The 26,214-nt window shown below is 52.0% G+C and overlaps 1 protein-coding gene across 5 annotated transcripts in view; it reads right to left on the reverse strand.

Annotated features, from left to right (window-relative positions):
• Nucleotides 1–26,214, reverse strand: part of LOC119976015 (myoneurin-like) — a 75,775-nt gene that overhangs the window by 36,796 nt on the left and 12,765 nt on the right. For all 5 annotated transcript variants that reach the window (XM_038816074.1, XM_038816070.1, XM_038816071.1 and 2 more), the window contains 2 exons: nt 19,187–19,346; nt 5,006–5,184 (listed from right to left, as the gene is read on the reverse strand). In XM_038816074.1, coding sequence (XP_038672002.1) covers nt 5,006–5,184; nt 19,187–19,346 — 339 coding nt within the window. The remainder of the gene's footprint in view (nt 1–5,005; nt 5,185–19,186; nt 19,347–26,214) is intronic.

Raw genomic sequence — 26,214 nt, forward strand, 5'->3', positions numbered from 1 at the left:
GGAGCCCCCACCCCGCCAGTCCCAGAGAGCCCCCCACACTGCCAGTCCCAGAGCCCCCCACCCCGCCAGTCCCATGGAGCCCCCACCCCGCCAGTCCCAGAGAGCCCCCCACATCCCGCCAGTCCCAGAGCTCCCCCACCCATCCAGTCCCAGAGAGCCCCCCCACCCATCCAGTCCCAGAGAGCTCCCCCACCCTGCCAGTCCCAGAGAGCTCCCCACCCTGCCAGTCCCATGGAGCCCCCACCCCGCCAGTCCCATGGAGCCCCCACCCCGCCAGTCCCAGAGAGCCCCCCACCCCGCCAGTCCCATGGAGCCCCCACCCCGCCAGTCCCATGGAGCCCCCACCCTGCCAGTCCCAGAGAGCCCCCCACCCCGCCAGTCCCAGAGCCCCCCACCCTGCCAGTCCCAGAGCTCCCCCACCCATCCAACGCCAGAGAGCCCCCCACCCATCCAGTCCCAGAGACCCCAACCCTGCCAGTTCCAGAGTCCCCCACCCAGTCCCAGAGCCCCCCACCCATCCAGTGCCAGAGCCCCCCACCCTGCCAGTCCCAGAGCCCCCCACCCCGCCAGTCCCAGAGCCCCCCCACCTATCCAGTGCCAGAGAGCCCCCCACCCTGCCAGTCCCAGAGCCCCCCACCCCGCCAGTCCCAGAGAGCCCCTCACCCTGCCAGTCCCAGAGCCCCCCAGCCTGCCAGTCCCAGAGACCCCCCACCCAGTCCCAGAGCCCACCCACCCTGCCAGTCCCAGAGCCCCCCACCCTGCCAGTCCCAGAGACCCCACACCCAGTCCCAGAGCCCACCCGCCCTGCCAGTCCCAGAGACCCCCCACCCAGTCCCAGAGCCCACCCACCCTGCCAGTCCCAGAGAGCCCCCCACCCTGCCAGTCCCATGGAGCCCCCACCCCGCCAGTCCCATGGAGCCCCCACCCCGCCAGTCCCAGAGAGCTCCCCACCCTGCCAGTCCCAGAGTCCCCCACCCAGTCCCAGAGCCCACCCACCCTGCCAGTCCCAGAGTCCCCCACCCATCCAGTCCCAGAGCCCCCCACCCTGCCAGTCCCAGAGAGCTCCCCCACCCATCCAACGCCAGAGAGCCCCCCACCCATCCAGTCCCATGGAGCCCCCACCCCGCCAGTCCCATGGAGCCCCCCACCCTGCCAGTCCCAGAGCCCCCCACCCTGCCAGTCCCAGAGCCCCCCACCCCGCCAGTCCCAGAGAGCCGCCCACCCTGCCAGTCCCAGAGCCCCCCACCCTGCCAGTCCCATGGAGCCCCCACCCCGCCAGTCCCAGAGAGCCCCCCACCCTGCCAGTCCCAGAGCCCCCCACCCTGCCAGTCCCAGAGCCCCCGCCCCACCCTGCCAGTCCCAGAGCACACCCACCCTGCCAGTCCCAGAGAGCTCCTCCACCCATCCAACGCCAGAGAGCCCCCCACCCTGCCAGTCCCAGAGAGCCCCCCACCCATCCAGTCCCAGAGAGCCCCCCACCCATCCAACGCCAGAGAGCCCCCCACCCATCCAGTCCCATGGAGCCCCCACCCCGCCAGTCCCATGGAGCCCCCACCCCGCCAGTCCCAGAGCCCCCCACCCTGCCAGTCCCAGAGCCCCCCACCCTGCCAGTCCCAGAGAGCTCCCCACCCTGCCAGTCCCAGAGCCCCCCACCCTGCCAGTCCCAGAGAGCCCCCCCACCCTGCCAGTCCCAGAGAGCTCCCCACCCTGCCAGTCCCAGAGCCCCCCACCCTGCCAGTCCCAGAGCCCCCCACCCCGCCAGTCCCATGGAGCCCCCACCCTGCCAGTCCCAGAGCCCCCACCCTGCCAGTCCCAGAGCCCCCACATCCCGCCAGTCCCAGAGAACCCCCCACCCTGCCAGTCCCAGAGACCCCCCACCCAGTCCCAGAGCCCACCCACCCTGCCAGTCCCAGAGACCCCCCACCCAGTCCCAGAGCCCACCCACCCTGCGAGTCCCAGAGCCCCCCACCCTGCCAGTCCCAGAGTCCCCCACCCATCCAGTCCCAGAGAGCTCCCCCACCCATCCAGTCCCAGAGAGCCCCCCCACCCATCCAGTCCCAGAGAGCTCCCCCACCCTGCCAGTCCCAGAGAGCTCCCCCACCCTGCCAGTCCCAGAGTCCCCCACCCATCCAACGCCAGACAGCCCCCCACCCATCCAGTCCCATGGAGCCCCCACCCCGCCAGCCCCATGGAGCCCCCACCCCGCCAGTCCCATGGAGCCCCCACCCCGCCAGCCCCATGGAGCCCCCACCCCGCCAGTCCCATGGAGCCCCCACCCCGCCAGTCCCATGGAGCCCCCACCCGCCAGTCCCAGAGAGCTCCCCACCCTGCCAGTCCCAGAGCCCCCCACCCTGCCAGTCCCAGAGCCCCCACATCCCGCCAGTCCCAGAGCCCCCCACCCTGCCAGTCCCAGAGCCCCCACATCCCGCCAGTCCCATGGAGCCCCCACACTGCCAGTCCCAGAGCCCCCCACCCTGCCAGTCCCAGAGCCCCCCACCCTGCCAGTCCCAGAGAGCTCCCCCACCCATCCAACGCCAGAGAGCCCCCCACCCATCCAGTCCCAGAGCCCCCAACCCTGCCAGTCCCAGAGTCCCCCACCATCCAGTCCCAGAGAGTCCCCCACCATCCAGTCCCAGAGAGCCCCCCCACCCATCCAGTGCCAGAGAGCCCCCCACCCTGCCAGTCCCAGAGCCCCCCACCCCGCCAGTCCCAGAGAGCCCCCCACCCTGCCAGTCCCAGAGCCCCCCACCCTGCCAGTCCCAGAGACCCCCCACCCAGTCCCAGAGCCCACCCACCCTGCCAGTCCCAGAGCCCCCCACCCTGCCAGTCCCAGAGCCCCCGCCCCACCCTGCCAGTCCCAGAGACCCCCCACCCAGTCCCAGAGCCCACCCACCCTGCCAGTCCCAGAGACCCCCCACCCAGTCCCAGAGCCCACCCACCCTGCCAGTCCCAGAGAGCCCCCCACCCTGCCAGTCCCATGGAGCCCCCACCCCGCCAGTCCCATGGAGCCCCCACCCCGCCAGTCCCAGAGAGCCCCCCCACACTGCCAGTCCCAGAGTCCCCCACCCAGTCCCAGAGCCCCCCACCCTGCCAGTCCCAAAGCCCCCCACCCTGCCAGTCCCAGAGCCCCCCCACACTGCCAGTCCCGGAGTCCCCCACCCAGTCCCAGAGCCCCCCACCCTGCCAGTCCCAAAGCCCCCCACCCTGCCAGTCCCAGAGCCCCCCACCCTGCCAGTCCCAGAGTCCCCCACCCAGTCCCAGAGCCCACCCACCCTGCCAGTCCCAGAGCCCCCCACCCTGCCAGTCCCAGAGCCCCCCACCCTGCCAGTCCCAGAGCCCCACACCCCGCCAGTCCCAGAGAACCCCCCACCCTGCCAGTCCCAGAGACCCCCCACCCAGTCCCAGAGACCCCCCACCCAGTCCCAGAGCCCCCACCCTGCCAGTCCCAGAGCCCCCACCCTGCCAGTCCCAGAGCCCCACACCCTGCCAGTCCCAGAGCCCCCACACCCTGCCAGTCCCAGAGAGCCCCCCCCACCCTGCCAGTCCCAGAGCCCCCACACCCTGCCAGTCCCAGAGAGCCCCCCACCATCCAGTCCCAGAGAGCTCCCCCACCCTGCCAGTCCCAGAGAGCCCCCCACCCTGCCAGTCCCAGAGACCCCCCACCCATCCAACGCCAGAGAGCCCCCCACCCATCCAGTCCCAGAGCCCCCAACCCTGCCAGTCCCAGAGTCCCCCACCATCCAGTCCCAGAGAGCCCCCCACCCTGCCAGTCCCAGAGAGCCCCCCCACCCATCCAGTGCCAGAGAGCCCCCCACCCTGCCAGTCCCAGAGACCCCCCACCCAGTCCCAGAGCCCACCCACCCTGCCAGTCCCAGAGCCCCCCACCCTGCCAGTCCCAGAGCCCCCCACCCTACCAGTCCCAGAGACCCCCCACCCAGTCCCAGAGCCCACCCACCCTGCCAGTCCCAGAGAGCCCCCCACCCTGCCAGTCCCATGGAGCCCCCACCCCGCCAGTCCCATGGAGCCCCCACCCTGCCAGTCCCAGAGAGCCCCCCACCCTGCCAGTCCCAGAGTCCCCCACCCAGTCCCAGAGCCCACCCACCCTGCCAGTCCCAGAGCCCCCCACCCTGCCAGTCCCAGAGAGCCCCCCACCCTGCCAGTCCCATGGAGCCCCCACCCCGCCAGTCCCATGGAGCCCCCCACCCTGCCAGTCCCAGAGCCCCCCACCCTGCCAGTCCCAGAGACCCCCCACCCAGTCCCAGAGCCCACCCACCCTGCCAGTCCCAGAGCACCCCCACCCTGCCAGTCCCAGAGCCCCCGCCCCACCCTGCCAGTCCCAGAGCCCCCACCCTGCCAGTCCCAGAGCCCCCACATCCCGCCAGTCCCAGAGAACCCTCCACCCTGCCAGTCCCAGAGAGCCCCCCACCCTGCTAGTCCCAGAGCTCCCCACCCTGCCAGTCCCATGGAGCCCCCACCCTGCCAGTCCCATGGAGCCCCCCTCCCAGCCTGTCCCTCCCTGCCAGTCCCAGAGAACCATGTCACCTCCCCCCACTGGCGCTGGATCGCGTTCCCAATCCTCCCTGTCCCGATAGCCTCCACATCCATTACTTTCACAGCACTCAGTAAGTGGCTATCTGAACAGCTGAAACTTGAAGCAGTAATAATCCTATTAGGAGGAAGGAAAAGGCGTGGACTATATATCAATTCTGCTGAAAGTAAGGAGGTGAACCAAGAATGGGGAACTGTGGGATATAAACAATCAGCCTTTCTGCTCAGTGAACAGCAAATCTGAGGGGCTAATTCCAAGACAAAGTTGTAGGATTTTATTTTTAACGAGGCGTCAATGCGTGTGGGCCTTACCGGTATGTTTCCGTGCGTGTGGGCCTTACCGGTATGTTTCCGTGCGTGTGGGCCTTACCAGTATGTTTCCGTGCGTGTGGGCCTTACCGGTATGTTTCCGTGCGTGTGGGCCTTACCGGTATGTTTCCGTGCGTGTGGGCCTTACCGGTATGTTTCCGTGCGTGTGTGATGAGGGAGCTGGAGACAGCGAAAGCCTTTCCACATGTGTCACAGATGTAAGGTTTCTCTCCCGTGTGACGGCGGACATGGTATGTAAGCGTGCTGGCCTGTGCAAAGCGCTGCCCACACCTGTCACACACATACGGTTTCTCTCCGCTGTGCTTCCTGTGGGAAACAAGGCCAGAGAAACAACTTGAAAAACAGTGCTGGAAATCTGAAACAAAAATGCAGCAAGGCGGCAGAGATTTAACATAATTAACAATACATCCCGAGATATGGAGAATTCCCTTTTTATGCAAGGAATGATGATGATCTGGTACTGCCTGAAATGTTGATAGAAGCAGATTCAACACTGCAGAACCACTGCAGTCCCCGAGGTGTAGGTACGCCGACTGTGCTGTTAGGGAGGGAGTTCCAGGATGTTGCCCCAGTGACAGTGAAGGGACGGCGATATATTTCCAAGTCAGGGTGGTGAATGACTCGGAGGGGAACCTCCAGGTGGTGGGGTTCCCAGGTATCTGCTGCGCGTGTCCTTCTAGATTTTAGTGCCCGTGGGTTTCATCCAGCAGAGGGCAGCACAGCGGAGCTACTGATTGGCTGTTCTGGGGAGATTTGCATACGTGCTGTGCGGTCAGCGTAATTTGAAGGTGACATCACAGCAAAGCAGTGACCTGATTGGCTGGTAAGGAAAGTGCTCCAATTAGCACCAGCTGGGAGAAATTTAACTCTTCCTGTGTTGGTGAGTATTGTGATTGGTAAGTAAAGTCTTTGTTCCTTTCACTTATTAATTATTTGATAGTATAGTTTGTAATCAGTTAAGGTAAAGGGTAAAAATGGCAGGAGATCCCAGACCCGTGTTATGCTCCTCGTGCGCAATGTGGGAGTTCAGGGACGCGGCCGATGCCCCTGACTCCTTCATGTGCGGGAAGTGTGTCCAGCTGCAGCGCCTGTTAGACCGCATGACGGCTCTGGAGCTGCGGGTGGACTCACTTTGGAGCATCCGCGATGCTGAGGAGGTCGTGGATAGCATGTTCAGTGAGTTGGTCACACCGCAGATTAGGATTGGTGAGGGAGACAGGGAATGGGTGACCAAAAAGCAGAGAAAGAGCAGGAAGGCAGTGCAGGTGTCCCCTGCGGTCATCTCCCTCCAAAACAGGTACACCGTTTTGGATACTGTTGGGGGAGATGACTCACCAGGGGAAGGCAGTAGTAGCCAGGCTCATGGCACCGTGGCTGGCTCTGCTGCACAGAAGGGCAGGAAAAAGACTGGCAGGGCTATAGTCATAGGGGATTCAATTGTAAGGGGAGTAGACAGGCGTGGTCGAAAACGAGACTCCCGAATGGTATGTTGCCTCCCGGGTGCTCGGGTCAGGGATGTCTCCGATCGGCTGCAGGACATACTGAAGGGGGAGGGTGAACAGCCAGTTGTCGTGGTGCATATAGACACCAACGATATAGGTAAAAAAAAGGGATGAGGTCCTACAATCAGAATTTAGGGAGTTAGGAGATAAGTTAAAAAGCAGGACCTCAAAGGTAGTAATCTCGGGATTGCTACCAGAGCCACGGGACAGTCAGAGTAGAAATTTAAGAATAGTCAGAATGAATACGTGGCTTGAGAGATGGTGAAGGAGGGAGGGGGTTCAGATTTTTGGGACATTGGAACCGGTTCTGGGGGCGGTGGGACCATTACAAACCGGATGGTCCACACCTGGGCAGGGCTGGAACCAATGTCTGAGAAGGTGCTCTTGCTAACACTGTTGGGGAGGTTTTAAACTAATGTGGCAGGGGGATGGGAAACAGATTAGGAAGTTAGAAGTCAGTAAAGAAGCAGCAACTAACGCCAGTAAGGTACGGGATAATAAACTCAATGTGACTAAGGGGAAGAGTAGACAGGGAAGAGTTGATGAACGCAAAGGGACAGGTGGTCTGTGGTGCATTTGTTTTAATGCGAGAAGTGTAGCAGGTAAGGCAGATGAACTTAGGGCTTGAATCAGTACCTAGGAATATGATGTTATTGGTATTACTGAGACCTGGTTGAGGGAAGGGCAGGACTGGCAACTGAATATCCCAGGGTATAGATGCTTCAGGAGGGACAGAGAGGGAGGTGGGGGGGGGGGGGGGGGGGGGGGGGGGAGGAGTTGCATTACTCGTCAGAGATGATATCACGGCTGTGATTAAGGAGGGCACGATGGAGGATTCGAGCACTGAGGCAATATGGGCGGAGCTGAGAAATAGGAAGGGTGCAGTAACATTGTTGGGACTTTATTACAGGCCTCCCAAAAGCGAGCATGAAGTAGAGGTACAAATATGCAGACAGATTATAGAAAAATGTCGGAGCAATAGGGTGGTTGTGATGGGAGATTTTAACTTCCCCAACATTGAATGGGATTCGTGTAGTGTTGGAGGTGTAGATAGAGCAGAGTTTGTAAGGAGCATCCAGGAGAGTTTTTTAGAGCAGTATGTAAATAGTCCAACTCGGGAAGGGGCCATACTGGACATGGTATTGGGGAATGATCCCGGCCAGGTGGTTGATTTTTCAGTCGGTGATTACTTTGGGAATAGCGATCACAATTCCGTAAGATTTAGAATACTCATGGACAAGGACAAGAGGGGTCCTAAAGGAAGAGTACTAAATTGGGGAAGGCAGAGTATAACAAAATTCGGCAGGAGCTAGGGAATGTGGATTGGGAGCAGCTGTTTAAGGGTAAATCCACATTTGAAAAGTGGGAGTCTTTTAAGGAAAGGTTGATTAGAGTGCAGGACAGACATGTTCCTGTGAAAGTGAAAGATAGAAATGGCAAGATTAGGGAACCATGGATGACGGGTGGAATTGTGAGACTAGCTAAGATGAAAAAGGAAGCATTCATAAGATCGAGGCAACTCAAAACTGATGAAGCTTTGGAGGAATATCGGGAAAGTAGGACGAATCTCAAACGTGCAATAAAGAGGGCTAAAAGGGGTCATGAAATATCTTTGGCTAACAGGGTTAAGGAAAATCCCAAAGCCTTTTATTCGTATGTAAGGAGCAAGACGGTAACTAGAGAAAGGATTGGCCCACTCAAAGACAAAAGAGGGAATTTATGCGTGGACTCAAGAGGAAATGGGTGAGATTCTTAACGAGTACTTTGCATCAGTATTCACAAAGGAGAGGGACAAGATGGATGTTGAGGCTGGGGATGGATGTTTAAATACTCTAGGTCAAGTTGTCATACGGAAGGGGAAAATTTTGGGTATTCTAAAAGACATAAAGGTGAACAAGTCCCCAGGACCGGATGGGATCTATCCCAGGTTACTGAGGGAAGCGAGGGTCGAAATAGCTGGGTCCTTAACAGATATCTTTGCAGCATCCTTGAGCACGGGTGAGGTCCCGGAGAACTGGAGAATTGCTAATGTTGTCCCTTTGTTTAAGAAGGGTAGCAGGGAAAATCCAGGGAATTATAGACCTGTGAGCTTGACGTCAGTGGTAGGCAAACTGTTGGAGAAGATACTGAGGGATAGGATCTATTCACATCTGGAAGAAAATAGACTTATCAGTGATCGGCAGCATGGTTTTGTGCAGGGAAGGTGATCGTGGCCGCAGATGGTGACATTATCTAGGTACGGGAACGTGACCCGCAGCCCGTATTGGTCAACCATTTGGTCCATCTCTCGCTGGAAGACCGAGACCCCATTGGTGACACCGAAGTGGACTTCAGTAATGCATTTGATAAGGTTCCCCATGGTAGGCTGATGGAGAAAGTGAAGTCTCATGGGGTCCAGGGTGTACTAGCTAGATGGGCAAAGAACTGGCTGGGCAACAGGAGACAGAGAGTAGTGGTGGAAGGGAGTGTCTCAGGGATCCGTGTTGGGCCCACAATTGTTCACAATTTACATAGATGATTTGGAGTTGGGGACCAAGAGCAATGTGTCCAAGTTTGCAGATGACACTAAGATGAGTGGTAAAGCGAAAAGTGCAGAGGATACTGGAAGTCTGCAGAGGGATTTGGATAGGTTAAGTGAATGGGCTCGGGTCTGGCAGTTGGAATACAATGTTGACAAATGTGAGGTTATCCATTTTGGTAGGAATAACAGCAAACGGGATTATTATTTAAACAATAAAATATTAAAGCTTGCCGCTGTTCAGAGAGACTTGGGTGTGCTAGTGCATGAGTCACAGAAGGTTGGTTTACAAGTGCAACAGGTGATTAAGAAGGCAAATGGAATTTTGTCCTTCATTGCTAGAGGGATGGAGTTTAAGACTAGGGAGGTTATGTTGCAATTGTATAAGGTGTTAGTGCGGCCACACCTGGAGTATTGTGTTCAGTTTTGGTCTCCGTACTTGAGAAAGGACGTACTGGCGCTGGAGGGTGTGCAGAGGAGATTCACTAGGTTAATCCCAGATCTGAAGGGGCTGGATTATGAGGAGCGGTTGAGTAGACTGGGACTGTACTCGTTGGAATTTAGAAGGATGAGGGGGGATCTTATAGAAACATTTAAAATTATGAAGGGTAGATAGGATAGATGCGGGCAGGTTGTTTCCACTGGCGGGTGACTGCAGAACTAGGGGACATAGCCTCAAAATAAGGGGAAGTAGATTTAGGACTGAGTTTAGGAGGAACTTCTTCACCCAAAGGGTTGTGAATCTATGGAATTCCTTGCCCAGTGAAGCAGTTGAGGCTCCTTCATTACATGTTTTTAAGGTAAAGATAGATAGTTTTTTGAAGAATAAAGGGATTAAGGGTTATGGTGTTCGGGCCAGAAAGTGGAGCTGAGTCCACAAAAGATCAGCCATGATCTAATTGAATGGCGGAGCAGGCTCGAGGGGCCAGATGGCCTACTCCTGCTCCTAGTTCTTATGTTCTTATGTCTCAAAATGGAGAAGTGTGACTAGTGGTGTTCCACAGGGATCCGTGCTCGGACCACTGTTGTTTGTGATCCATATAAATGACCTGGAGGAAGGAATAGGTAGTCTGATTCGAAAGTTTGCAGATGATACTAAGATTGGTGGAGTTGCAGATAGCGAGGAGGACTGTCAGAGAATACAACAAAATATACATCGATTGCAGAGTTGGGCAGAGAAATGGCAGATGGAGTTCAATCCAAGCAAATGCGAGGTGATGCATTTTGGAAGATCAAATTCAAGAGCGGACTATATGGTCAATGGAAGGGTCCTGGGGAAAATTGATGTACAGAGAGATCTGGGAGTTCAGGTCCACTGTACCCTGAAGGTGGCAACGCAGGTTGATAAGAGTGGTCAAGAAGACATACAGCATGCTTGCCTTCAACGGACGGGGTATTGAGTACAAGAGTCGGCAGGTCACGTTAAAGTTGTATAGGACTTTGGTTAGGCCACATTTGGAATACTGCGTGCAGTTCTGGTCGCCACATTACCAGAAGGATGTGGATGCTTTAGAGAGGGTGCAGAGGAGGTTCACCAGGATGTTGCCTGGTATGAGGGTGCTAGCTGTGAAGAAAGGTCGAGTAGATTAGGATTGTTTTCGTTGGAAAGACGGAGGTTGAGGGGGGACCTGATTGAGGTCTACAAAATTATGAGAGGTATGGACAGGGTGGATAGCAACAAGCTTTTTCCAAGAGTGGGGGTGTCAGTTACAAGGGGTCACAATTTCAAGGTGAGAGGGGGAACGTTTAAGGGAGATGTGCGTGGAAAGTTTTTTATGCAGAGGGCGGTGGGTGCCTGGAATGTTTTACCAGCGGAGGTGGTAGAGGCGGGCACGATAGCATCATTTAAAAGGCATCTAGACAGGTATATGAACGGGCAGGAACAGAGGTAAGTAGACCTTGGAAAATAGGAGACCGGTTTAGATAAAGCAGGGGTGGGCAAACTATGGCATGCCAAAGGTCTTTATGCGGCCCACCAAGATCAAGTCATTAAAAAAAATTTTTTTTTTTATTTTTTATTTTTTTTATAAGGTTAATGGCGGGGGGGGGGGGGGGGGGGGGGGGGGGGCTGTTGGGTTACGGGTATAGGGTGGACACATTGACTTGAGTAGGGTGATCATTGCTTGGCACAACATCGAAGGCCGAAAGGCCTGTTCTGTGCTGTACTGTTCTATGTTCTATGTGAGCCGCCCAGAATCATAACCGGGTGAAGCGCCATTTTTGAAAAGTAGAGAAAAAGAGGGCTAAAGGCAGGATGCCGCCGGGGGAAGCTCTGAGGTATATGCCGCACGCTAATTGGTTACAACCGGGACTATTAATTAATATACTATGCGGCCCTTTAAAATTGTGAATTTCTGAATGTGGCCCTTGCACGGAAAAGTTTGCCCACCCCTGAGATAAAGGATCTGGATCGGCGCAGGCTGGGAGGGCCGAAGGGCCTGTTCCTGTGCTGTAATTTTCTTTGTTCTTTGTTGGAAGGTGCTGTCTAAGGAACCTTGGTGAATTTCTGCAGTGCATCTTGTAGATGGTACACACGGCTGCCACTGTTCGTCGTTGATAGAGGGTTTGAATGTTTGTGGAAGGAGGAGCAATCAAACGGCTGATTTGTTCTGCATGATGTGGAGTTTGAGTGTTGTTGAAGCTGCGCTCATCCAGGCAAGTGGAGACTGCCCATTGCATTCCTGACATGTGCCTTGTAGATGGTGGAGAATATGGCTGGGTCCAGTTCAGTTTCTGATCAATGGTAACCCCCAGGATGTTGATTGTGGGGGATTCAGCAATGGTAATGCCATTGAATGTCATGGGGCAGTGGTTAGATCCTCTCTTGTAGGAGATGGTCATTGCCTGGCACTTGTGTGGTGCGTATGTAAGTTGCCACTTGTCAGCCCCAAGCCTGGATATTGTCCAGGTCTCGCTGCATTTGGACACTGACTGCTTCATTATCTGAGGGGTCACGAATGGTGCTGAACATTCTGCAGTCATACACATACATTCCCACTTATGACCTTATAGAATTTACAGTGCAGGAGGCGGCCATTTGGCCGATCGAAACTGCACTGGCCCTTGAAAAGAGCACCCCACTTAAGCCCAGGCCTCCACCCTATCCCTGTGACCCCAACCCAACCATTCATTTGGAAATGAAGGCCGATTTATCATGGCCAATTCACCTAACCTGCACATCTTTGGACTGTGGGAGGAAACCGGAGCACCCGGAGGAAACCCACGCACACAGGGGGAGGACGTGCAGACTCTGCAGACAGTGACTCAAACCGGGAATCAAACCTGGGACCCTGGAGCTGTGAAGCAACTGTGCTAACCACTGTGCTACCGTGCCGCCCTTCATGGCGGAAGGGAGGTCATTGATGAAGCAGCTGAAGATGGCTGGGCCGAGGACACTACCCTGAGGAACTCCTGCAGTGATATCCTGGAGCTGAGATGATTGACCTCCAACCACAACCATCTTCCTTTGTGCCGGGTATGACTCCGACCAGCGGAGAGTTTTCCCCGATTCCCATTGAGTCCAGTTTAGCTCGGGCTCCTTGATGCCATACTCGGTCAAATGTGGTCAAGGGTAGTAACTTTCACCTCACCTCTGGCATTCAGCTCTTTTGTCTATGTTTGATTTAGGTTTATTTGATGTATTATCACATGTACCGAAGTACAGTAAAAAGTATTTTTCTGCGACCAAGGGAACATATACAGTATGTACATAGTAGACAAAAAAGAATAATCAACAGAGTACAGTGAAAAATGATACAATCACAATGATTGGTAACAGTGCAGAATAAGGGGTCAAACAAAGCAAATACATGAGCAAGAGCAGCATAGGGCATCGTGAATAGTGTTCTTACAGGGAACAGATCAGTCCGACGGGGAGTCGTTGAGACGTCTAGTAGCTTTGTGAACCCAGGCTACAATGAGGTCTGGAGCTGACCAACCTTGGTGGTACCCGCTTCCGTGAGCAGTTTATTGCTGAGTAAGTACCGCTGAATTGCATTGCTAATGACCCCTTCCATCACTTTACTGATGCTGATGGAGAATAGACTGATGGGGTAGTACTTCGCTGATGGATTTGTCCCGTTTTTGTGTGTAAGGGTCATACTGGGCAATTTTCCATATTGCCGGGTAGAATCCAGTGTTGTAGCTGTACTAGAACAGCTTGGCTAGGGGTGCAGCAAGTTCTGGAGCACAAACTAGCCGAGTGCCGCTGGAAATCACAAAGTTTATGGCCCAGAAAGAGGCTTCATGACGCATCGTGCCTGTGCCAGCCAACAACTGAGCCACACGGCCCAATCCCACTTTCCAGTATTTGGTCTGTAGCTCTGCAGATTAGGGTCCTTGAGATGCAAATTCCGACACCTTTTAAATGGGGCGAGGGTTTCCGCCTGCACTTCACATTCAGGCAGTGAGCTCCATACCCCACAACCCTGTACGTGAAAAAGGCTTTCCTCATCTCCTCTCTAATCCTTCTACCAATCACTTTAATTTTATGCCAGCTAGTCACTGACCTCTCTGCTAAATAGACCCTTCCCCCCCCCCCACTCCACCCAGGCCCCTCACAACGTTGTCCATCTCAATCAAATCTCCCCTCAGCCGCCTCTGTCCCAAGGAGAACCCCAGCCTGTCCAATCTTTCCTCAGAGCTGCAATTTTCCAGTCCTTGCAACATTCCTCGTCAATCTCCTCTGTCCCCATCCAATGTAATTCCACCTTTCCTGGAATGAGGTATGTTCGGATATTATCTCTGTCTGTGTCCTTTTCACAGCTTTGACAAAGACTCATCGGACTCGAAACGTTCGCTCTTTTCTCTCCCTACAGATGCTGCCAGACCTGCTGAGATTTTCCAGCATTTTCTCTTCCGTTCCAGTCAGTAACTTTCCAGGAAGAAGGCAGGTCTTCTGGAGAGTCCCATCTTTTGCTCAGTTGTGTATGAGACATCAGTGAGTAAGGACCCTGAAGGCTTCCTCTCTCCTCCTCTCTGTGCTGGATGATTTTAAGCGGCATTCTAGCCAAATGAATGAAGGCGTTCCCATTTCAAGGGGCTGAGACAGCCAACAGAACTGGGAAAGACATTGTGAATGTGAACATCCAAACTGTTCTCCCACGGGTCAGTAACTTTTGAACTGTGTGTGTCAGGGGCAGGGGGAAGAGCTGAAGAATTGCAGCTTAAAGTGGGAGCATTTGTGATAAAACCGCCAGAGTCCTGCTCAGGAATCAGGTCAATAAAAGCTGCTAAACTCGGAGCTGTATTGTTCTCAGAGGGCGGCGAAAGTTCCATCTGGTGGCAGAAAGGCAGAAGTGCACCGACCTGAGCATCTGGTGTATGGCACCATCTGGTGGCCGGAGGCGAGAGTTACACTGACCCGAACACCCCACACCTAGCTCCATCTGGTGGTCGAAGGACGGAATTGCGCCAACATGAACCTCTTTCGAGTGTCTGTTTCCCAGAGGTTGCAACTGCAGTAGTGAAGATTCACTTCAAAACTACCCTTTAATCCCAATTTCCCACCGACCCTTGCCTCGTGTCTGTCTTGTTTGTGTATGGGTAGAGGGTGAGACGGGGTGTTGGGATTGGGTAGCCTGGTACACGGTTAACCTGTTATTTCCTTATATGTTCATCTTTTCTCCTTTTTATTAATAAACAGTTTGTTAATGTTTTACGTTTAAATCTGGTGTCTGAAACTCATTGGAGCAGTAAAGGATTACACAAATTATCGGTTAATTCACTTATGTTGGGACTCTGGGGTCTGTGGGACTGGAATTCACCGCGCATTCGCCCAGGGTGTGGTAACAAGGTGCTGAACACAGAAGTCAAGTTGTAGCCTAACTAATGCTTTATGCGGTTTCAGCATAACCTCACTGTTCTTATATTCTTTGCCTCAGCTAATCAATGAAAGGTGTTCGATCTGTCCTGCTACCTTCAGGAATCTGTGGACATTCACTCCGAGGTCCCTCACATCCTCGACACCTCAGCATCCTCCCATTTATTGAGTAATCCTTTGCCCGGTTTGACTTCCCCAAATACATCGCCTCACACTTCTCCAGGGTGAATTTGATTTGCCACTTTGCTGCCCACCTGCAGCCATCCTCCTCTGATCCCAGGGGCAGATTTTTCTGTCATCTGCAAATTTGATTATTCCCCCTACGTTTATGTTCAACCACAAAGAGCAGGAGTCTCCACTAAGCCCTGCAACACCCCACATGAATCAACTTTCCAGTCACAAAAACATCCATCAACAAATGTTACCACTTGACCTGGAGTTGCAGCATGGGTTAATTAAGGTTTTATTCTAATACCTGTGGCTTTGGTTGAATTAAATTGACTAGTCACCAAGTTTTAAAATTTAAACACAAGTAATCTTTTATTATTAACACTCATTATGCTTAAACTGACAGCAAATGTAACTATCTAATCCCCTTTCCCGACTCCCCCTTTCTAACACAACATGCACACCATAGAGGGGAAAGGGTGGTTGAGAGGTAAAATAAATATGAATAAAAAGGATAAAGTATCTCTGATTCAGATGGGTGTTTTCCAGTTAGTTTCTCTCCCTCTCAAGGTGAGGCCTCCAGTTGGGTTTTTTCTTTTCCTTCAGTTTGTAATGATGGTCACTGCTGACTCACAGGGACAGCAGGGAACCGGCAGCAGAGAGAGGGAGAGACACGGCTTCTCTTCCTTCCAGGGTCCAGAGGCTTCTGCCAGGTTCTCTCCAAAAAAAACCACCTGGCAGGACCCAATCACTGACTGTTGTCAGGCAGAATACTGATCCTGGCCAACCCACCAGTTGTCAGTTAGCCAATCGAACTGACCTTCAAAATGGGTTCCGAAGATTCAATCTTCTGCTTAAAGGCACATTCTGATTGTGGATCCACAGAACATAAATAATAAAATAAACGAAATGGAGCAAAGGAAATAAACAGGAAGAACTCTCGCATACTTCCCGAGAGGGATGAAGCGTCATTGCAAACGTATACCAAAGTACGTTCATCCATTAATCCTTCCTTTCACACTACATAAACTTCAGAATGCTGAAGGCTATTAGCAAGGGTAAGGCTTCCTTCTCAACGGCAGAGTGCTTTCTTTGGCACAGACTTTTTTTTTAAAAAAGTATCCCACCGACCTCTCTCTTCCTGACTGACAGGGCAGCACGGTAGCATAGTGGCTAGCACAAGCGCTTCACAGATCCAGGGTCCCAGGTTCGATTCCGGCTTGGGTCACTGTCTGTGCGGAGTCTGCACATCCTCCCCGTGTGTGTGTGGGTTTCCTCCGGGTACTCCGGTTTCCTCCCACAGTCCAAAGATGTGCAGGTTAGGTGGATTGGCCAGGCTAAATTGCCCTTAGTGTCCAAAATTGCCCTTTGTGTTGGGTGGGGCTACTGGGTTATGGGGATAGGGTGGAGGTGTTGACCTTGGGTAGGATGCTCTTTCCAAGAGCCGGTGCAGACTCGATGGGCTGAATGGCCTCCTTCCGCACTGTAAATTCTATGAGACTCGTCATCCTGTAGCAACACTGCCCCCACCCCAGGTGGTTGGCATCAGTGGCCATTTTAAAGGGATTGAGAAATCAGAGTGGCCAACGCTGGTTTGTTTACCAATTTGGCATTCTGCGGATCAGACCATTTTTGCTAGTTTCTGTGGATTCAGTCGATATGGATGCTGTTTTATCAGGTTGGAATCACCCACGTCCACACCATGTTCAGTTAAGGTAGTGCACTGCGGTGTCTTCCTACAAATCGTCTTGTACTTTTGCAGTAGCCTTATTGCTCTTCGTCTAAGTCTGCAAATTCAGTGTCTAACTGTTCTGGTATCACCGTATTTGCTAGCCGTACCACAGGAGGGTCGCTCTGTGAACTGTCGACATCTTCTCCTGCCTCACTCTAGCCATCGCTAACCCTTTCCATTACTCGTACCACCTGACACACTGGTACCTTCCTATCTTCTTCCATACAATGATATTTTTTCTTCAATATATTTATGTGTCATAATGGCTCCTTACTCCTCCTATGGTCTGCAGTATCTATGAGGTAAGTCAGCTCACTCACTCTCCTAAATACCTTTTAGGGGCCGCTGAATTTTGCTTTCAGAGGTTCATCCTGTAAAGGCAACAATACCAGTCCCTCATCTCCAGCTTGGAATGTTCTGGGTGGCATGTTTGTCCACCCACATTTTCATTTGTGCTCTCTAAACCTTTAAATGCTTTTGGGCTACCTGACAAGCTCCCGTGAATCTTTCCAGCAACGGGGACACCTAATCCAACATTGAGGATTCATCCTGTTGTTTTAGAAACTTCTCTTTCATCAATTTTAACGGACCCCGTACTTCATGGTCAGATTCAATTGGGCTAAATCCAGTAGATTCATTCGGAGAATCTCTGCTGGCAAATAGTAAACAATCCAATCCCTTGTCCCCAATCTCTTGGAGATTCAGGGTAATCGGCCCGAATCATGGTTTTGAGAGTCTCGAATGAGAGATGATATCTCTCCAAAGCTCCCCGAGTGTGTGGGTGAAAGGTGGTCAACTTTAGTTATTTGATACCTAAACTATGAAATATGTCCTGGAAGATTTGAGACAAAGTTAGAATCCTGTTCAGATTGTACTTCTAAGGATTGGCCATAGAGTGTGAAAAACTGTGTCAACTTTTCCACTACTACCTTAGCTGTAGTTGTCCTCCAAGGTGTAGCTTCTGGAAATTTGGGTGGTTATATCCATGACATAAGAATACATTGATGCCGTGCCCTTGTTTTTGGCAATGGTCCTATGCAATCTCCCAATACCCAACTAAATGGCTCTTCAAACACTAGTATGGGTATTAAACGTATGGGTATTAAAGGCCTGGGTTTAATCCAATGTTGCAGATTATCTGTAACCCAACAGGAATGACAGGTTGTACAGAATCGTACTACATCCTTACGCAGTCCTGGCCAGGAAGATGCCTCAGTTTTCAAGATTACCATATGTCCTGCCATTGGTACATCATGTGCCACCCACAGTATTTCTCTGCTTCTCCAAGTGAAGACAGATGTGAAATACTCGCTTAACACCTGACCAATGTTATCCAAGTCAACGCACAGATTCCCCCCCTTGGTCCCTAATGGGTTCTACTCTTCCCCTACCAATGGAATATCTTGGGATTTTCTCTAATCTTACCTGCCAGGGCTTTTTCTCGCCCCTTCTTTGCTCTCCTAACTGCTTTTTTGAGATTCCCCCCTGCACTATCTATACTCTTTGACGGCTTCTGTAGATTTTCTCCCTTTGTACCCACTGAAAGCCTCTCTTTTCCTCCCTAACCAGTCCGGACTATTCCTAGACACCATCCACTGTCCTGCTATAGATTTACCCAGTAAGAAGTCTGACAAGACCAGGTTAAAGTCCAACAGGTTTATTTGTAATCACTAGCTTTTGGAGCGCAGCTCATTCCTCAGATGCGCCCCCCCCCCCCCCCCCCCCCCAATTTTTGTTAAGGACCAGATGCTGGGGGTGAAACGGGATTTTTGGTGTTCTGAAACTACTTGAACTTCTGATGTAAAGTGTGCTGGATGCCAAATTGGTGAAGTGTTAAGGTAATCAGAGAAGCAGAAAGAGAACACCATAATATCTCTCCCTGGTCCTGCATTTGATCGATGTACACAGTATTGTTGGGGAGTTCCAGGGGTTTGGACCCCATGACAGAAAGAACTGCAATATAGTTGCTCATGAGGATGGTGCGGGGCTTGGAGGGAACTCGCAGTTGTCGATGTTCCCATGCAACTGCTGCCCTTGTCCTCTAGGCGGTAAAGACCACAGGTTTGGAAGATGCTGTCAAAAGAACCTCAGGAAGTTGCTGTGGGACTTCACCCCTCTTTCTACCCATGCCAATGTTACTGATTTGGGCCACGGCATCTGGCTGTTTTCTCTCCCCCTCCCCTCTCCCCCTCCCCTCTCCCCCTCCCCTCTCCCCCCTACCCCCCCACCCCCCAGACTGTACAAATCATATACAATAGGTAGGCGAGCTCTGAAGTACAAGTTATTGCCAATCTACTTCCTGTGCTTGTTTTGATCACCTTAGGAGCCCAGATAGAAATTCCCTTTTTTCTCAAATTGGCATTGGGGCATTTTCGTTAAACACACATCAACAACAAAAACCTTAGACTCCCTTTTAAGAGAGGAATGAGAGCCATTCAGTTCCTCTGCTGTTGGCAATTTAACATTAACAGCTGACTGGTTAAAAAAATCGCAAAGCTGACACAAGGTGGAACATTGATGGATTGTGCACAAAGTTGAAATTCACACAATGTGCAGAATGTATTTACCTGACGTGAATTTTCAGGTTGCTGGAAGTTGCAAACTGAAGGTTGCAGACGTCACAAACGTATGGCTTTTCCTCACCGTGGTGCATGCGATTGTGGAAGACAAGCTGGCATTTCTGGGCAAAACTTTTATCGCAAATATCACATTGATAGGGCTTCTCACCTGCAACAGGGTACAGCAGTGTATCAGCTTTGGGGAAATACCAAGTCATTCAAACTGAAAATCCTTATTAGAAAGTCAGGATATGCAGTGCACATGTTGGTACACTATATTCTCATGCAGGAAAACATTGGAGAAATTCTTAAATGAAAGGATATAGTGAACACAGAGCGTGGGGAAAGGGAAAAATAAAATGGGGAACGGAAAGCAAGGATTTAAGTTGAAGGTTTCGAAAGTCTGGAGGGTAGGGTATGCGGTAGAGGGAACTGGATAGAGAACTGCTAAAGTCAGAATTGCAATACTTGAAGAGGCAGGGCTATGGTAGAGTAAAGGGTGCAAGGGTTGAAGAGCAATCCAGTGTCATGTGTTAACTCACGTTTAGTTTAATATTGATCCGACCGACATACCCACACAGGTAGTGTTTCCATCAGCCCAAAACCCTCACATGCCTTTTAGATCTAGATATTTGATTTATTAGTAAGTTAGTAATTAATAGTCATTAGTAAGTCGATTCATTAGTAACTTACTGATTAGTAAGTTTGCAGACGACACAAAGGTTAGTGGAATTGCGGATAGTGATGAGGACTGTCAGAGGATACAGCAGGATTTAGATCGTTTGGAGACTTGGGCGGAGAGATGGCAGATGGAGTTTAATATAGACATATGTGAGGTAATGCATTTTGGAAGGTCTAATGCAGGGAGGGAATATACAGTGAATGGTAGAACCCTCGAGTATTGAAAGTCAGAGAGATTCATAGAATTTACAGTGCAGAAGGAGGCCATTCGGCCCATCGAGTCTGCACCGGCTCTTGGAAAGAGCACCCTATCCAAGGTCAACACCTCCACCCTATCCCCATAACCCAGTAACCCCACCCAACACAAAGGGCAATTTTGGACACTAAGGGCAATTTATCACGGCCAATCCACCTAACCTGCACATCTTTGGACTGTGGGAGGAAACCGGAGCACCCGGAGGAAACCCCCACGCACACACGGGGAGGATGTGCAGACTCCACACAGACAGTGACTCAAGCCGGAATCGAACCTGGGACCCTGGAGCTGTGAAGCAATTTTGCTATCCACAATGCTACCGTGCTGCCCCGAGGTGTACAGGTCCACAGGTTACTGAAAGGGGCAACACGGGTGGAGAAGGTAGTCAAGAAGGCATACGGCATGCTTGCCTTAATTGGCCAGGGCATAGAGTATAAAAATTGGCAAGTCATGTTGCGGCGGTATAGAACCTTAGTTAGGCCACACTTGGAGTATAGTGTTCAATTCTGGTTGCCACACTACCAGAAGGATGTGGAGGCTTTAGAGAGGGTGCAGAAGAGATTTACCAGGATGTTGCCTGGTATGGAGGGCATTAGCTATGAGGAGAGGTTGAATAAACTCGGTCTGTTCTCACTGGAATGACGGAGGTTGAGGGGCGACCTGATAGAGGTCTACAAAATTATGATGGGCATAGACAGAGTGGATAGTCAGAGGCTTTTACCCAGGGTAGAGGGGTCAATTACTAGGGGGCATAGGTTTAAGGTGCGAGGGCCAAGGTTTAGAGTAGATGTACGAGGTAAGTTTCTTTTACACAGAGGGTAGTGGGTGCCTGGAACTCGCTGCCGGAGGAGGTGGTGGAAGCAGGGACGATAGTGACATTTAAGGGGCATCTGGACAAATACATGAATAGGATGGGAATAGAGGGATACGGACCCAGGAAGTGAAGAAGATTGTAGTTTAGACGGGCAGCATGGTCAGCACGGGATTGGAGGGCCGAAGGGCCTGTTCCTGTGCTGTACTTTTCTTTGTTCTTTGTTTTTATTTTATAAAAATTACATTCGTGAAATATTGTGCTGTTGGTCTGCAGACCAAAATCCCATCTCAACCCTTTTATAATGAACCTCTTCCTCAGGAAAGTATCCATAAAATTCAGTGAAAGGCGAACAAAGGCAAAGAGGAAAAAGTGCAAAGGAACAAACGGGTGAGTTTTAAGGAAGAGATGTTTCAGGTACAGGCCAGACCATTCCAACAAGAGTGAAAAGTAAGGGATCAAAAGGCAAGGCTCCTCGGATGATGAGAGAGATAAAAGAATATGATGAAACCAAAACAAAGAGGCTATATGATGTCAGTCTGGGCTGGAGAGATTTAGTTATGAAGAGAGATTGGATAGAGTGGGGTTGTTTGCCTTGAGTAGGAGACTGAAGGGGGGACATGATTGAGGTGTATTGTAGCCATGCTGGCCACGCAAAATGGACACTGAGCCAAACTAAAATGGAAGGCTGCTGGGAAACAGACAGTTCAGCCAGAACAGCAGTCTGCAAAGAGCAGTTTGCATTCTGCAGCAGCAGGAACCAGTTTGGGCTCAGGTGAAAAGACCTTAGCTAGGTGCAAATGGCAAAACGCTTTGCATGCTAATGAGGCCATCAGACTTGAACACCCACACAATAGATACATTTGGTTCTGAATGGACACATTCCAATCAAGACCCAGACATCGAGGCACCAGAAACCTCCGAACAAAAGGACATAAGAAACGCCCCCTCCATCACGGAGACCCCCTCGCATTGGGGAATTAATCCAGTATCGATAAGAAATTGATCCAATAGGTAGAGCCCGCCCGAGAAGAGGGAAGGACAACGGAACCCCTATAAAAGATAGGGACCTCGTGTTGTCCGGTCTGTTAAACCCGTGCTCCGGCCCCGACTGACACCTGGTATCCTGACTCCAGCCGTTGAGCACCAGCCGCCGAAACCGTAAGTTCAACGCTCGCTACGCGATCCAAGCCCGCTAGACTCCCAAGTGCCAGAACGCTTGCTGAAGGCTGCAGACAAAACCAGGACGAAGGCCTCGTTCTCTGACCTTGCCTGTTCCTGTTAGATAAGTATTCTGTTTGCTTATGTTTAGTTGTAGCTTAGTCTCTTAGTGTGTGCATGAGTATTTATTATTAACTGTATAATAAATATTGATCGTTTGAACTTTACTAATCGGTGTATCGTCTTTATTACTTTGAACTTGACCTTGGAATACTTGTGACGTTGCCTATACGGCAGCTGGCGACTCCAGAGCTAAATAATTACATAGAACAGAGCCTAGCAGTGTTAAGCACACGTCGAACTCGGAGGCGTGTTAATACACTCCAATAAACGCGTTTTACGCCCATAGTAAAACGTGCAACATTTAGTGGCGACATCCGCCGGGACCCTGTTGTAAGTGGAAACACCACAGTGTCCAGGACCCTGAAATTTGAATTAGAACTCCAAATTGCAGAGAAAGAAAGAGATCACAAGTATTCAAGGTGTTCAAAATAATAAGCGAAATTCGGAAGTGTGTTTAGTGCATGCGTACTAACAGGGCTGTAAGGTAAAACTGAAAGCTTTTTGTTGCGACAAACTTTCGGTAGTTTTGTAATCGGAAAATAGCGTAAGCCGTACCCTTTTCTCAAAACACCACCCCAGCAACCCCCTGTTCCAAATTATAAAAAGAGAGTCAGAGGAAATGGCCATGCAGGCAATGGAACGTCTGATGGATCCAGCAAAGTTTGTGGTCGCAGCGACCAGCAGCAGTAGCAGAGTAGGCCAGTGTCCCACGTGGGAGCTGGAACTCCGCAAATATTTACAAGGAAAGGGATGGCCCCTTTGGAAAGAGTTTTGTGCAAATGAGGAGACAGGTCCCGGAAGTATAGGTCATACTTGGTGGGAGAACCTCTCTCAGATACACAAAAAGAGTTTAGGTAAAGCACGCAAGCCGATGGCGATTGTGTCCTGCTTGGCACAGTTGCGAGGCGCAGAGGAGGTCATCAGGACGCTCCGGGCAGATTTAGAGGAAAGGAACCGAATGAGTAAGGTCGATGTCAGGGACATCGAGAAAGAAAACCTGGATCTTAAAGGGAAGTTGGCAGAGAAGGGTAGAGAGGTGGATGATGCCAAGAGGGCTCACCAGTCTTGTCTAGCTCATCTGAGCAGTTCCCAGACCCAGTATGAGAAAGCCTATCAGGACGTGCAACGTGCCGTTCTGATAAGACAGGAATCGGAAAAGCAGGTGGAGACATTGCAGAGGCAATGTTCCGATCTCAAAGCAGCTTTGAGAGCACTCCATGCTGCAACGACCGAACAAAGACAAAGCACAGTTGACCACGCGAAATGCAGGAAACAGATTGCGGAACTGCAATCTCTGCTTTCGGTGCAGAATGGCTTCCAAAGCACCTTTGGAGCTCAGTTAGATGGGGAAAACGCCCCAGATTGGCAGGAATTAAGTGAGACAGCGCAGCGTTATGTTCAGGGAACATGTGCGCCAGCAGCTCAGCAGAAACGACAGGCACCCCAACCCCCCACAGCTCAGATCATAACCGCACCCATGAATCCCGTAACCACACAGAGGAAAGCCGAATCAGAAGGCGCCCCAGACATAACTTACACCACCCCTTTAACAGTAACCCAGCTAAGGGACGCTTGTGAAAAGATCACTCCGTTCCTCCCCACCGCAGACCCCCACCAGTTCTTCGCTAAAGTAAAACAGCAGGCTACCATGTACGGCCTGGATGAGAGAGAGCAGGTTAAGCTCACCGTGCTGAGCTTAGACCAGAGTGTAGTGGCAGCCCTCCCCGACCCACAAAACGTGGCAGGAGGCAGCCTAGAGGAGATGCACACTGCCATTTTAGATGCCATCGGGTACAATAGAGGTGACCCCGTAGAAGGATTGAATAAGTGCAGGCAGAAGAGATCCGAACACCCCACAGCATTCGCAGGAAGGCTGTGGATTCATTTCAGCGCAGTTTTCGGACAGCTAGATAGAGCGCATTTAACCCGCGAAAACATGGTTAAGTGGACGCGCACAATTATCTCACACGCAACAGAAGCAGGACAGAGCGCTTGCAATAATTACGACCCCTCAGAAGAGGCCCATAACGAAAAATGGGTCCTCAAAAGATTGTCCCGCGCTTGGGAGCAATCGCTTCAGGCAAAAGCAAAGGTTAGATCCCCAGAAGAGGCTCAGGCTGCTGCAGATATCCAAGCAGTCAGAGAGCACCAGAAGCCCGCATGGGTAAATGAAGGCAAGAGCAGCCCTCAACAGAAAGGACAGGAATGCTATAACTGTGGACAGTTAGGGCATTGGGCAAAAGAGTGTAATGCACCCCAGCGATCTCAGAGAGGCCAGCAGACAGGCACTCTGAACCGCAGTAAGGCAAAACCCATCCACAATGTAGCAGTACAGTCAGGACCCACCAATGTGGACGAGACGAACTGACGGTGTTCGGGCTCCCCCACTTGGGTCTGTGACACACTATGGGACTCATCAGGGAGGCCCGTAGTCACGGCAAAAGTCAAAGGGAAGCCCATAGAGTTACTGTGGGACACAGGAGGCTCCCGCACCACCATTAATTCCACAACCACGGCACACATAGACACGTGGCCGACCACCTCCACCATCACACTTAGCGGGTTCACCGGACACTCGCAGCAGGGACATATCACAGCACCCGTAGCGATCCAGCTAGGGAACATTAGCAAAAGGCACCCCGTAGTTTTAGTAAATCTTCCCCGGACAGCAGAACACATCCTGGGGATAGATTTTATGAACGCTCACAGCTTGTCGTTCGACCCAGTGAACCAGTGTGTCTGGCGAATGGCGAGATCAGACAGAGCCCCAGCCACCCTCACAGTAGGAGACTACGCTAATCGGATTAGCGCAGTGGGAGAGTACTCATTCGACCTGACTACACTCCACACCGACCGACAAATTAAGGCCCTACTAAACAAACACAGGACAGCATTTGCAAGTCACCGTCATGACTGTGGCAGAATGACTGGACAAGTTCATGTTACCGGACAGGACCCCCGACCGCAAAAGCAGTATAGATTTCCCCTCGAGGCAGAGGTGGAAATAGAAAAGGTTATAGGCAGCTTGTTGGACCAAGGTGTACTGAGAACGGTAGCCTCCACCAACAATGCCCCTATTTGGCCAGTGAGGAAGCCCGATGGATCATGGCGTCTGACCATCGATTATCGGGAACTCAACAAAGTAACCCCCGCAGTAGCCCCAACGGTAGCTACTAGTCCCGAGACCATGCTCAAGCAGGGTCTCAACGCCAAGTACTTCACGGTATTGGACATCAGTAATGGATTCTGGTCAATACCATTGGCAAAAGCGTGCCAATACAAATTCGCATTCACTTTTAAAACACAGCAGTACACGTGGACATGCCTCCCACAAGGATTCCACAATTCACCCTCCATTTTCCACCGACAGCTGGCAAGTGGATTAGAAAAATTTTCCCGACCCGATTGTCTGGTACAGTATGTAGACGACCTACTACTGCAGACAGACACAAAGGCAGAGCACATTTCGCTTCTGGCCGAACTCCTGGAACTCTTAACTGAAATTGGATGTAAAGTTAACCCGAAAAAGGCCCAAATATTGGAAAGTAAAGTGATGTATTTGGGATCAGTCATCACGCACGGCAAACGCGAGATCGAATTCAAAAGAATTGATTCGATTGTCAAATTGCCCCTTCCCCAAAATGTCTCAGCCCTCCGGTCGTTTTTAGGACTGGTTGGCTATTGTCGGAACCACATCGACGGATTCGCGACAAAAGCCGCCCCACTTTCAGACCTCCTTAAGAAGGGAGCCCCCTGGGAATGGCTTCCGCAGCATACAGGCGCTGTGGAAGAGTTGAAACGAGCCCTTAGTGCAGCACCCGCGCTGCTAGTCCCCGACCAACTTTCACCGTACGCAATAGAGGTAGCGAGCACCGATCTGACCCTCTCGGCCGTGTTGCTCCAAGAACGGCACGAGCAGCTAAGACCAGTGGCTTATGCCTCCCGACTGTTAGACCCGGTAGAACAAGGATTTTCAGCCTGAGAGAGGCACCTCCTTGCTGTCTT

This window comes from Scyliorhinus canicula, chromosome 13 (genome assembly GCF_902713615.1).
Source record: "Scyliorhinus canicula chromosome 13, sScyCan1.1, whole genome shotgun sequence".
In the NCBI taxonomy this organism is placed as follows: domain Eukaryota; kingdom Metazoa; phylum Chordata; class Chondrichthyes; order Carcharhiniformes; family Scyliorhinidae; genus Scyliorhinus; species Scyliorhinus canicula.